The following is a 13,283-nucleotide window of genomic DNA, read 5'->3' on the forward strand; positions in this document are numbered from 1 at the left end:
ATCCTGGCTTTTTCACAGAACTTCATATGTAGAGGGAGGTAAAGAAACATATGGAGGCAGTAAAACCAGGAATGATAAATGTGGGTGGGAGTAAAGAAGAAGAGGGAACAATTCCTGCCATGGCTGGTAGTGAACGTGAATTTGAGTCAGCAGAACCTACCTTGCAGGATTGTTGTGAGATGAAATGGGCAAGCTCCAAGCTGTGCTCCTTGAACAGAGGGTTGCAGGGATGTGTTATTTTTGCAGTTGTATTCTTTTTTCTCTATAGGTGCATTTCTCAAGTTTTACTTTTATTTGAATATTAATGTTTTATTACTGTGGACGTTTGAACGGACTGCCTTACCTTGCAAGCTAACATAGTCTGATTGTGAAAGGTAACAAAACTAACCAATAAAACAGTGCAGAACCCAGAACGTCCCCCTAATCATAGCCTATTGATCAACCAATAACCAGTGTTCGTGGACATTGGAGATGACGTCAGTCTAACAGGGCAAAAAAATCAGGGCGCCGGGCTCTCCACTGCAGTGCCTCGGTCGACCGCTAGGGGGCAGCCAGGTGACGGAGGAAAGCCGAGCTCGTTTTACAGCAGTGTTTTTCAAAGGTGGCAACTTTAAGAGGCGTGAGGAATTCTGGGAGTTGAAGTCCACGCCTCTTAAAGTTGCCAATTTTGAAAAACATTGTTTCACAGCAATTTATAGCTGCCCTTGAAAGCGAGGCTCGGGGAGTCCTGCTCAAATGCAGGACTCTGTGGGCGTCGGAAGGCGGCGCCAGGCGCTGCCGAGAACTCAATCCCACGGGGGGGGGGGAATCCCGAGGCCCCTCTTTTAAAGGGCCAGACCCGCCTTTCCTCTCGTGGTGGGGGCGGGCGGAGCGGGCGAGCGCTTCTGCGGGGCCCCCCGAGATCAGAAACGCGGGCGGGCTGCTTGACGGTCCTCCTGATCATCACTTTGCAATTCCACGCCCAGCGCCGGTGTCCCTCCGGTTCAACGCCGGCGGCTGCTCCGAGAGCCACCCCGCTTCTCAGGTCCCAGGCGGGGACCCTCCCTGCCTTGGGAGCCTGCAGCAACCGCAGCCTCCCGCCTGCCAGCCAGAGCCGCCCAGCCTGCGACCGTTCCCACGAGACGCGGGACCCCAAACCGGCCCAACCCCATGGGGGTGGATGGCGGGGAAGGCAGCCTCACTGGGGGCTCGCACCCAGCCCAGAAACCCGGCCTGGATCGGGGGAAGCCGCCGCCGCCGCCGCCGCCCGATCGGGGAGGCGTCTCCGCCCGGAGCGTGTGAACGCAGCGCGGGATGGGGCCGAGGGAGGAAGAGGCGGCGTCACGGGGCCTGCCCGGCCGACAAAGTTGCCAAGCCCGGAAGCGCGAGGAGGAAACAAAGTTTGCGAAGAGCGGAGCGGGGGGGCGCGCGGCCGGGCCCCCCATCGCGCCCGGGGAATCCCCAGCGGCGAGCGCAGCCGGCGGCGGAGGCGGAGGCGATCGGAGGCGGGGATGGGCGAGTGAAGGGCGAGCGGACCGCCCGGAGGAAGAGCCGAGGAGGCCCGGGGGGCGAGGCGGCGGGCGAGGACCGTGCCCCGCTTCCAGCGCGGGGGGGCGGCAGCGCTCCGGCGACCCTCGGAGACCAGCGGCGGGAGCAGGAGCGGGATGGCCCTGCCTGCCGGCCGAGGCGGCCCGACCGGGCGGCTGATGGGCGCCGAGCAGCCCCTTCGGGCGACCGCGCGGGGTGCCCGCCGCGTCCTTCTTGTGGGGCTCCTGCTGGGTGAGAGCGCCGGCGAGGGATCGGGCCCTTTCTCGCCCTGCCCCCCTTCCAACCCCCCACCCCACCCCCCAGGACTTCAGCTCCCAGGATTCCCAGCCTGGAAGTCATTCGGTTGGGGCAGGGAGGCGACCCGGCCTCCTCTTCTCTCCCCCCTCGATCAGGGTGCGGTCGCAGAGAAAATACAACCCCCCCTTCCCCCAGTTCCTGGAGCAGCGACGGTCGTTAATGGCGAAGGTCGGGAGGCGGAGGCGGAGAGAAGGGCCGGCCGCATTCTTAGCGAGCGGCTTCCGGTTTTTCAGTTTGTTTTGGCCGGCGAATTAGCGTTGCGAGCCTGCGGCGGCGCCGGGTTCGCTCCAGCCCTCGGCCGTCCGGATTTTCTGCTCCGTCGGTGCCCAAAAGCACGCCCGCCTCCTCTGTTTGTCCCACTTGCAACGTCTTAGTTGCAACTTCCCCGACGGTGCCAGCCCTCAGCTAGGAGAAATTTGACATTAAATGTCATCGAGCAAATCTGAACCTGATAGGCTGGACCGGGAGGTTGACGCCACTGACCCTGAAGAAGGATGGAAATCCTTTTGGGGCCAGGAAAAGTTGAGGAATCTGACCGTGGAATTAACAGGAGCTGAGCAAAACTTGGAGATTTTACCTTTAATTCCAGTTAGGTGACCCCACCTAGCTGATTTTTCAGGAAAGCGACACAGGGCTACTATTTGGATTTCAGACCATCAAAAAAAAGTATCTCATTTATCTCATTGCTTCTTGGAGGGGAGACCACTGAGAAATCTCGTGATTGGAGACGAGGCTGGCAAGTTGAAAAGAAATCCAAGATGAAGGAAATGGCCAACCGCCTTGGCAGGACTGCGGAAGAAAAATTGTAGGGATGTGCTGTCAGATCAGGAGCTTGCCTTCAAAGAAGGTTGACCTCAGAGCTTGTAAGGGCCCACGTGGGATGCAGAAAAAAAAAAGCAAATTAGTCTAGGATAGTGTTACTCAACCTCAGCAGCTTTAAGATGTGTGAATCAACTCCCAGCATTCCCATGCTGGCTGGGGAATTCTGGGAGTTGATGTTCACCCATCTTAAAATGGCTGAGGTTGAGAAACACTGGTCTAAAATTTAATTCGTTTTGCTTTCTCTTCTCTTAGGTATCATTCAGGCTGCCAAAAGTAACCCCTCGCGTGTAGGTGAGTAAGACGGGAGAAGGGATGGGTGCCAGAGAAGGATGCCAAGCCAATAATAATAATAGCCAATAATTTACTAAACGTGTGTGCCGTCTCTCAACAACACCGGGAGGCTCACAACGATCGAACAAAAAAAATTACAATAAAATCGATAAAACGATGGCAGGCGTGATGAAGTGAGGGGTCTCACTGTCCCTTGCCAGAGACCTGGGCGAAGACAAAGTCTTCATTGCTCTTGAACAACAGCAGAGTGGGGGCCATCCAGATTTTGGGGGGAGCCTCATTCCAGAGGGCAGGGACTGCCACAGAGAAGGTCTGTTTCCAGGGTCCCAATGGATGATGTTGTTTAATCAGAGGAACCCGGAGCATCCCAAAATATAATTGTTTAGACCTGGCACTAAGCTGGATCGCTCGTGCCTGCCCCCAAATTAAGACTTGTCTATCCTTTTTGCTTCCCAACTTTCTCCCTCCCTCCCTCCCTCCCTCCCGGCAGCTGCTTGTCCAGGCTACCCTGATGTCCGGAGAGAACCGCAAGGCCAAATCCGTAGCTCCCTGTCCCGAGGGGCAACTTCCAGCAGCTGTACTTGGGTGATCGTGGGTGGGCCTGACGATATCATCTACATTGGGTAAGGGCGATACTCATGTAGGCTCCTGTACTATTGAAAAAAAAAAAATACTGTGGTTTCTGTTGCAGATACAAAGCCATTTCGACACACAACTTACCTGCTTACCCAAAACCTGATAACCAATCAGTGTAGTACCCAAGACCCTGCTGAAAAATTTTAAGCACCCCCCCCACGCCAACATCTTAGCAGACTCTAAAATGAGAACAGGAAACCCTTGGTCAAACATATGAACTTGCTTTAATGGAGTTGACAATTATACTACAGGATCACAAGCAGTGTTTTTCAAACTTGGCAACTTTAAGAGGTGTGGACTTCAACTCCCAGCATCCCCCAACCATCATGGCTGGCTGGGGAATTCTGGGAGTTGAAGTCCACACCTCTTAAAGTTGCCAAGTTTGAAAAACCCTGACCTAAAACTTTGGAGGCATTGCAAATGTTTATTGATAGATCTCTTGGGGAGGGGGGCTTGCAATAATGACAGTGCAGAGTTAGAAGGTGCCCAAAGGTCATCTAGTCCAGCCCTCTGTCCAAGCCCATTAAACCGTCTAGGAGAGGTGGCTGTCCAGCCTTTTCTTAATAGGCCTCCAGAGATGGAAAAACCCAGCCTCCATAGGAAGACTCCTTATATTTAAACCAGGTTTAGATAGCTGAAACTTCTATTGGTTATTTCTGATCCTGGTTTCTATGGCCATGAAAAATACTTCTGGGATTTCCCTCTAGGCACTTGATCATGGCTGTCTTGTCTCTTCTAAGTCTCCTTTTCTCCATCCTGAGCAACCCAAGTTCCTTCAACTTGTCCTCATTGGGCATATCCTCTGGTTCCTGTGTCATCCATGTAATGCAGGGGGCTTAAAAAAGCTTTCCTTTGCCCTAATACTCCTCGAAGGCTAGTTTGCGCAAGGAAGATTTTCCCTCCCATGAGATCCAAAAGAATTATTTATCTGGGGTGGGGGCGTTCACGGCAAGTGTGCAGGTAGACATGTTCCTTCTCAGCTCCCCAGTATCTTCATGAATGCCTCTCCTGGGTTTCCACGTAAAAAGAGAAATCTGATTTACTCTATTTCTGGCTGGAAACCACTTTTGGGCTTTTTGCTTGAAACTGAAAAAAAGGAAGTTTTGATTTTAGGATTGGACGATTAGGACTGAATAAGAATATAGAAATAATGTGTGCTGCAGGTAGTCCTCACTTAACAACCATTCATGTAGTGATGGTTCAGACTTACAATGGTGCTGAAAAAAATGACTTGCAACTGGTCCTCACACATACAACCATCGCAGTGTCCTCTGGTCACACGATCACAAATTGGGTAGTTGGAAACCAGTTCACATTTATCACCATTGCAGCATCCCATGGTCATGTGTTCGCCATTTTTGACCTTCCTAGCCAGCTTCTGGCAAGCAAAATCAATGGGGAACCGCGTGATTTGCTTAACAGCCACATGGTTTGCTTAATGCCCATGGTGATTCTTTTAACAACCGCTGCAAAAAAAGTTTGTAAAATCAGGTCAGACTCACTTAATGACCACTTTGCTTAGCAACCAAAATTCCGGTCCAAATTGTGGTTGTTAAGCGAGGACTACCTGTATAGTTAAAAATAGAGTAAGAGGTTAATGTATTTTTATGTTTTTATCTGTAGAAGGTCGGAAATCACTCTTTTTTTCTATGCTTTTTATTTTTGCACTTTTACATTTGTCCTTTTTTCATTTCTTCTTTCTTCAACTTCTCTCTGTCTTTATATATTTTGCTTATTTATTATTTAATTTTATCTATTTAATTTCTATCCCGCCTTTATTATTTTATAAATAGCTCAAGGCGGCGAACATACCTAATACTCCTTCCTCCTCCTATTTTCCCCACAACAACAACCCTGTGAGGTGGGTTGGGCTGAGAGAGAGGGACTGGTCCAAGGACCCCCAGCCGCCTTCCATGCCTAAGGCGGGACTGGAACTCACAGCCTCCTGGTTTCTAGCCCAGCATCTTAACCACTAGACCAAACTGGCTCTCTTGTATTTTGAACTTTAATAAAATGAAACAGAGAGAGAGAGAAAGAAAGAAAGAAATCTGATTTGGGTCTGCGGTCTTTTCCCTTCTCCCACAGGTTCCAGTACTTGTTTCTTTCCTGCGGCTCGGAGATGTTAATCATCCATCCGACCTCTCAGCCTTTCCGGAAATTCTGCGGTTACAAAACACCGGAGCCCCTTCGAATAAAGGGAGGCAACGTGACCCTGACATACACTTGGAAGTTGGGCAAGATGTGGGCAAGAAAGGGATTTCAGCTGAAATATGAAAGAGGTAGGGCTGCTCTGTGAGGGCCCAACTCTGAGCCAAAGAGATGAAATTATAGGAAAGGAAGTTTTCCTCCCAAGTTGTCTCCCTCAGTCCTTCCAGCTTTCTGTATAAGTCACCAAATTGTCCACCCAACTGATTCGTTTTTCATTTTTTCATTCCTCACCCTTCCCCTTTCCCTCCATTCTTCGAGCTGGTTTACCCATTGCAGACGTGCAGTTCCCAATCAAAATTGATCCTGCCAGTGAAGCAGTCCAGCACTTGGGTAGATCTGCCGGTAAAAGCCCCCATTTCTAATTACAGTACCTGGGTTTGGTTTGATTTGATTTAAAAGGTATCTTCTGTGCTTCCGATTCCAACAATTGCTTCCAAGAAGCATCGTTTGGAAAGAATACTTTTATTCTACCAGTGTCAAAACAATCCAAGAGAGCTGTTAAAAGTGCATAAAATCAAAAGAACCCTAAGCTAAGGAAAGCCAGAAATAAGAAAATGGAAAATATAGCACAGACTGGATCCCGTACAGAGTGAAAAATAAATTACAGGTTGTCCTCATTTAGCAACTGATCCATTTAGTGACCATTTGTGATTACAACAGTGATGGAAAAGTAACTTTGCGACCAGTCCTTGCATTTATGACCTTCGCAGGTGTGTAAAGCAAAGGAAAACTGAAGGAAGATCATAAGCACAGTCATGGTTTCACTTAGCGGCTACTTAATGACCGAGTTGCCGGTCCCAATTGTGGTCGCTAAATGAGGACTGCCTGTATCTAAAATTCATGATCCTGCTAGTTCCTTTAGAGAGGAATTCTAGACAACAGTGGCACAGAAGGAGGTCATTGCCCAGCACTTCTGCTACATAATAAAACAGTCTCATTTTTTGTTTGTTTCTTTTTGATCTTTCTCTGCTTCAGAATCTAAAGCACAGCCCACCCTCTCATGTAACCGCACCTTGGACAACTTCTACGGGGTAATTTATTCTCCAGCCTTCGGCTCGGACTCACACCTGGGAGCCGCAGATTGCCAGTGGGTCCTCGATGCCCACGACAGCCGTCCCCTCACCATTCGTTTCACAGTCCTCAACTTAGATATCGGGGACTCCCTCCGGGTGTACGATGGGGCTCCTGGGGCCCCGCCCCACCCTCACCTGCTGCGCAACTTGGATTACACCAGCAACAACAAGGTCGTGTCTGTGGACTCCCCGTCCAGCCGGGCATGGGTCACCTACCAGGCAGTGCCAGGAACGGAAGGCCGCGGCTTCAACGCCACTTACCACGTGCAAGGCTTCTGTGTGCCGTGGGATTTCCCCTGTGGCGGAGAAAGCGGGGAGGGGGCGACGTGCTACAGCACCGCCGAGCGCTGCGACGGGAGCTGGGACTGTGCCAACGGCGCTGATGAGGACGGCTGTCACGGCTGCCCGCCGGGGCAGTACGCCTGCGGAGGACGAGGCCTTGGCGGTGCCATCTGCTACGGGCCTGCCGACCGTTGCAACTACCAGACGTTTTGTGGCGATGCTGCGGACGAGCGCCGCTGTTACGCCTGCCAGCCTGGCAACTTCCGGTGCCGCGATGGGCGCTGCATCTACGAGAGCTGGGTGTGTGACGGGCAGGCGGACTGTGTTGACACTTCCGATGAGGCGGATTGCTCCTACATCCTGCCACGCAAGGTGGTAACGGCAGCCGTCATTGGCAGCCTGGTGTGCGGTCTTCTTCTGGTCATAGCGCTGGGCTGCACGTGCCGTCTTTATGCTCTCCGAAGCCATGATTTTGGGTGAGAAGCCAATTGGGGGATGAAGGTGGGGTGGGTCTTTGGAGGTGTGGTGGCTGAAAGGCGGGTGGGGATAGAGTTGATGTGCTAGAGGGGCCAGGATTGAGAGGTAGGCCCAAGTTGAGTGGGCTGATTGGTGAAGGAGGTGAACCAATGGAGCAGTGCCCAGGGGATGACGGCTGACCCCCAGGGCAGTGTTTCCAAGTTTCCCAACCTTGGCAACTTTAAGATGTGTGGACTTCAACTCCCAGAATGCTTCCTCCCCACAAGCATCCTGGGCAATCCTGGGAGTTGAAGTCCATGCATCTTAAAGTTGCTGAGGTGGGAAACTCTGCTCTGGACAATTGTAAAGGTCCTCCAGGATGTAGAAATCTGAACATGCCAAACCAGTGGGAACGACGGGAAGGACCACAAAGGCTGCTGAGGTTTCTGCTCCTCATCTCAGGGGAGAAACAGGGGAGATGAAAACGTGTGCTTTTTAAGGAGACTAGGCCTCCCCAACTCAGCTGTCCTCCAGGAAGGTGAATAGACTCATTAGCAATGGCCATGCTGGCTGTGGAATTCTGGGAGTTGAAGTTCACACTGCTGGAGGATGCTCAGTTGATAAAGGCTTGCTAAGAGAACCAAAAGATAAATGATGCTGAGTCAAGGTTACTTAGGAAAGAGTGGAGCAAGGACCATAATTCTCTGAATCTTCCCCCTTTAGGGTCTTAGCACCAATGTCACGGATGGAGGCGCGGTTGGTTCAGCGCCAGGCTCCACCATCTTATGGGCAGCTCATTGCTCGCGGTGTTATTCCTCCAGTAGAAGGCTTCCCAGTTGAGCATCCGAGTCAAGTAAGTGCCCCAACATTCTACACTTGCTTACTTTCCTCAAAACCGATCTCAGAAAAGCATGGGTTCATCTCCTCATCTTCCTTCCTTAATTTCCTATCCATGTTTCCTGCGGTTCCCAAAGAACCCTCTAACTTCTTCATTGTGGGACAAGTCCTTCCATATTGCCTGAAGAGCAAGATGTATATTTTTCTGGAAAAAATGATGGCTGTGGGGACCCATGGTCAGGAAGCTTCTGTATGATTTGACCAATCAGAAACGTGCCTGGAAAGTGACCCTTTAATTAAGTGAAAGAATGACCAAAAGGTGGAGGTTGAGGAGCAGCATCTCAAGAGGTTTGTGGGGCAGCAGAAGACAAGAATGCTTGAGTGATGCATAACAGCATGGGGTGCATACTAATGACTCCCCATAAGCATTCATCTTGAGGGCCAATGGGCCAATTTTTGTGATGTTCTTCATTTGCTGCTGTTCTTAAGAGGTCATCAGACATTCTGGGCCCATCTCATGAGGCCCCCAAACCTGAATAAAATACTGCTTCTTTTCATCATCTTCTATAGGTCCTTTTAATGGTGTTTCTTTTAACTGTAAGGGGCACCCGGCCAAGGTAATCCCCTCTGACGTTTCTGCCGAGGAGAAATAGGACTAGTTCAATGGAGAATTCTCAACCTCAACCTTCCTCAAGGTGTGTACAGGTAGTCCTCACTTAACGGCCACAACTGGGACCGGAATTTTGGTTGCTAAGCAAAGCGGTCATTGAGCGAATCCAACCCCATTTTACTACCTTTTTTGCAGCGGTCATTAAGCAAATCACTGCGGGCTTTAAGCGAGCCATGTGGTTGTTAAGCAAATCACACAGCTCCCCACTGATTTTGCTTGCCAGAAGCTGGCTGGGAAGGTCAAAAATGGTGATCACGTGACTACAGGATGCTATGATGGTCATAAATGTGAACCAGTTGCCAAGTCCCAAATCGTGATTGCGGAGATGCTGCTGTGGTCGTAAGTGTGAGGACCAGTCATAGGTCAGTTTTTCCAGCACCGTCGTAAGTCTGAACCATCACTAAATGAGTGGCTGTTAAGTGAGGACTACCTGTATTTGGAGTTTAGGAAGCTGAAGATCCGTTGTGAATCTGTGCTCATGTTTGCCCTCCTCTCATTTCAGAATTCAGTCCTGGGAAATTTGCGGTCTCTGCTGCATTTGTTGCGGCGGGACCCAGCTAGCCCTCCCGGCACCGGCGGGGGTCGTCGCCCCCAGCGCAGCCGCTTCTTGCGACGTTTGACGAGGCGCATGCGCCGGCTGGGACTGCTCCCTCGCCCAGCCTCCTCTGCCTCATCTTCAGCAGCCGCTGCTGCAGCCACCCCTGGCTCGACTTCGCCTTCTGCTCCCCATGACCCAGCTGAGCTGTCTGGCGGGGATGAAGATGCTTCCCCCCATCTTCCAGAAGACCAACCCCTGCCTCTCCCCCAGAAGATCCCACCAGTTCACGCAGAATCCGCACCAGAGCCTCAAGTCCTGTATCCCACTCCACGGCTTTCGAGGGTGATGCGCAGCCTCCGAGTTCGGCTCTTCTCCCCCGCGCCCCCCTGCTCTGTGGAAGCTGGGGAGGACCCCCTGAACACGTCCCGGTCTCCTGATGATGAAGATGATGTCCTCCTAATTCCTCTCACCGATCCACAGCTCCAGAGCCTTCACGCCACTGCAAACTGGGACGCCGATGATGAGCCCCTTCTGGCCTGAGAAATATTGCTGGGCGTTGCCTTTAGGAAACCTGAAGCTACTGACAGACAAGCGAGAGGCATCGTTTTTTTTCCCTGCAGATCCCCTTCCTTCCACAAGTCTTTTTTTTTTCTGGACAAGTGGGAAGTGAAAGAAACCCTTGGCCATTTAGAACGGAGAAAAAACAAATCCTTAAACGTTAGTCCTCTTCTTGGCATTTGACCGTAAGAATGGTCTCATTTGGCCCTTGAAGTCAGCTCCCCTTTCTGATATCCTGAGGGTTGCAAAAATCTCTTTGGCTCAGCAGAGCAGGAGTATTCTGGGCCTCTAAAATCCTAATTTTTAGAAGGGGTGATTCTCTTCTGAAATGGCGGTTTTCGTTCTCAGGCAAGAACGTGCCCAGTCCTTTAGAGAGGTTTTTGCTTCCTTTGGCACTGAAATGGGGACTTGTGTTGAAAGTGATAAAAGTACATGCACTTGACATTTTAAAAAGCGCTCTTAGAAACTGAGGAGGAGGGGATGGAAATGAAATGTGTTCTTTGAGAAACACTGCAGTTTCTCACTTGACTAAAAATGAAGGAAGCAAAGATACTCGAGCCACAATCCAGAATAACCTTTAGCTTCTCTGCAGGCAGTAATTTTCTTTTTCCTAAAGGTGGTGGCAGCAGTGATTGACCTTCAAACTGTCCATCCTGTGTGGGAATTAAATGTTTATTTTTGTGAGTTTATGGAAAGGGGGAAAGCTGAAAATCTAGTAATTCCACTGGAACTTTTTTTGCGGTAACGTTTTACAGCGCAATCTTTTGCTAACAAATTGGGAGTTCAGTGGGAGTGGATCCTAGATTTAAAAAAAAAATCTATAGTATTGCAGGGTGGGAGAAAGAAGAAAGGTAGAAAATACTTTGAATCTTTTGTTGATAAATCTTTTGTAAGTAAATTATTTTTTAAAAGCACAGCCAACAGAAAAAAGAAAAAGAAATTTTGCACATGGAATGTCCAATCAGCTGTGTAAGCAGCATTTTGTATGAAGGATAAAAGGAATGTTTTAAGGGCAGCGATCAGTTACAAATTTAGTAGTGGTAACTGTTGATTATTTCTTTTACAAACAGGAAGCATAGACACATCCAGCTACAGTGAAATAAACATGATTTAGGCTGTCCTGAAAAGGAAAGGCTTAAATCAAAAGTCAAGATTATCTTTGCCTTCAGCTTTTACAAGATTGCTCTTAAATTCTTAAAAGTGTTCTTAAATGAGGTGATGACTTATTTCACACCAGTGAAGTGGCAACTGGCTTTTTTCAAGCTGGTGCATCTGGATTTCAACTCCAGAATTCCCCAAAGTTGGGGTAGGACTTACAGGGGTTGAAGTGGCCTGTTGCAGAAAGATATTGTCCTACATTTGGATCTTGGCTTAGATTAAATCCACTGAAATCCATAGTAACAAGTTAGGCACTTTAAAATAATAATAAAAAAAAAAGTATCAGCTTTGTTTACCCTTACATGACTGGATTCAACTCCATAAATCTGAATAGTGTCTGATTTTTTTAAAAAAGCGGTGCTTTTAAATTTTAATCATATTTTAGGCAAGAGAAAAAAAAGGAAAGGCATAAAATCTGTGCTGAATCTCTGCCCGTTTACTTACCTATTTTTAACAAAGCCCACAGAATGCAAATCAAGTGGAGCATACGTTGCAAAATAAGCTTGAAAAGGCAGTTGTGAATTATCATTTCTCCAAGCTGGCTAGAAGTGTTTGAGAATGACACAGGCCGTTACCGAGTCAGGCAAATTGTGTTCCGTAAACAATGTTCCTGATGGGGAATAGGCAGAAATGCTGCAATCTTTTTCTGTCAGATGCATTTCTCCATCATAATATTCTTTTTAGCTGTCTATCCAACGCTGCTAACCTGATGACCTCCAAGGGGGTTTTTGCTCTCAGAAACCAGGTTGAAAAAGATGGCACTCCCATGATTATTTTGAAGGGGAAGGGATGGGACCAGTAAAATCAAATCCACTCCAAGTTGAAATGAACTCTGCTGATTTTTACAGGAAGAAGAATGCTTCTCCCATGAAGTAGCAAAACGGGTGCCTTCTGCATCCATGACCTAGAACAGTGCTTCTCAACCTTGGCAGCTTTCGGATGGGTGGATTCCAACTCCCAGAATTCCTCAGCCAGCCTGTGCTGGCTGAGGAATTCTGGGAGTTGGAGTCCACCCATCCGAAAGCTGCCAAGGTTGAGAAACACTGACCAGAAGTTCTACTTGACGGCAACAAAGTGGGTATCAGTCCTCAGGGTGGCTTCATGGATTTCTGTCCGTGGAACTCCAGTTGAAAGAGGCTACTGGAGCTGATGGTACCAACCGTCCAGAGTTGAGCATCTCTCAAGAAGCTCCAGGTTTTGGCTCGTTGCAGTGAGAAATTGCCCCCCAAAGTAGACATTCAGGGGGGCCAGCTGGCCAGGAGGGAGTCTGGTAAATTAATTGACGATCAGCCAGGGCTCCCGATTTTGCTCAGCAGCACGCCAAATTGTTCCCGAGCGTCTTGTGTGTTCACATGTATCAATTCATATATATATCATTCCTTTTGCTGGCGGAGGTAGTTAAATCACTGAATCAGTGGCAGCATCGTTTTGTTTCTGAAAATGAGTGCGGGTAACGGTAATAGTGAGTATTTGCACTATGTATTTTTTGTTCTTTTGCTGTGACCACTAACGGAGGGCTGTTCGGTGTATAACTCCACCTTCTGTTGCCTTTACGATTTTGCTAAGAGCTTTTTAAAAAAAGGATGTTTTGAACTGTTCTAGTAAAGCGAATCTTCCTGTCCTCCAGTGTGTGTGTGTGGTTGTTGTTTCAGTCCATTATTTAATCTAGAGCTGCCTCTCAGGAGGTTGCAGTTTGAGTTGAGAGACCGTCCTGCTCTTCCCTCTTTGCAGACAGGTTCACTGGTTTGGTAAATCAAAAACCGGTGGATGTTGTTATTTTATTTTGGGGAACAGTTGTAGATCATAGGTGTTAACATTTTAATGGTCAGAACCTGCACCAAGCATTGATGGGGGGAGGCAGGGGCCCTGGTCCACAGTGGGTAGGGCCACAATTCAAAGTGGGTGGAGCCATGGGGCACCTGGGTGAAGT

General features: G+C 49.2%; 1 protein-coding gene across 1 annotated transcript; it reads left to right on the top strand.

The window, feature by feature from the left end:
• Window positions 1-1,512: 1,512 nt before the first annotated feature.
• On the top strand, window positions 1,513-12,974 carry LRP10 (LDL receptor related protein 10). The gene is made up of 7 exons (XM_063301544.1): window positions 1,513-1,758; window positions 2,899-2,937; window positions 3,428-3,560; window positions 5,659-5,852; window positions 6,757-7,612; window positions 8,316-8,445; window positions 9,602-12,974. The coding sequence occupies exons 1-7, from the start codon at window positions 1,644-1,646 to the stop codon at window positions 10,175-10,177; spliced, it is 2,043 nt and encodes a 680-aa protein (XP_063157614.1). The 5' UTR covers window positions 1,513-1,643; the 3' UTR covers window positions 10,178-12,974.
• Window positions 12,975-13,283: the final 309 nt, after the last annotated feature.

The sequence above is a fragment of the Candoia aspera genome, chromosome 4, assembly GCF_035149785.1.
Source record: "Candoia aspera isolate rCanAsp1 chromosome 4, rCanAsp1.hap2, whole genome shotgun sequence".
Lineage (NCBI taxonomy): Eukaryota > Metazoa > Chordata > Lepidosauria > Squamata > Boidae > Candoia > Candoia aspera.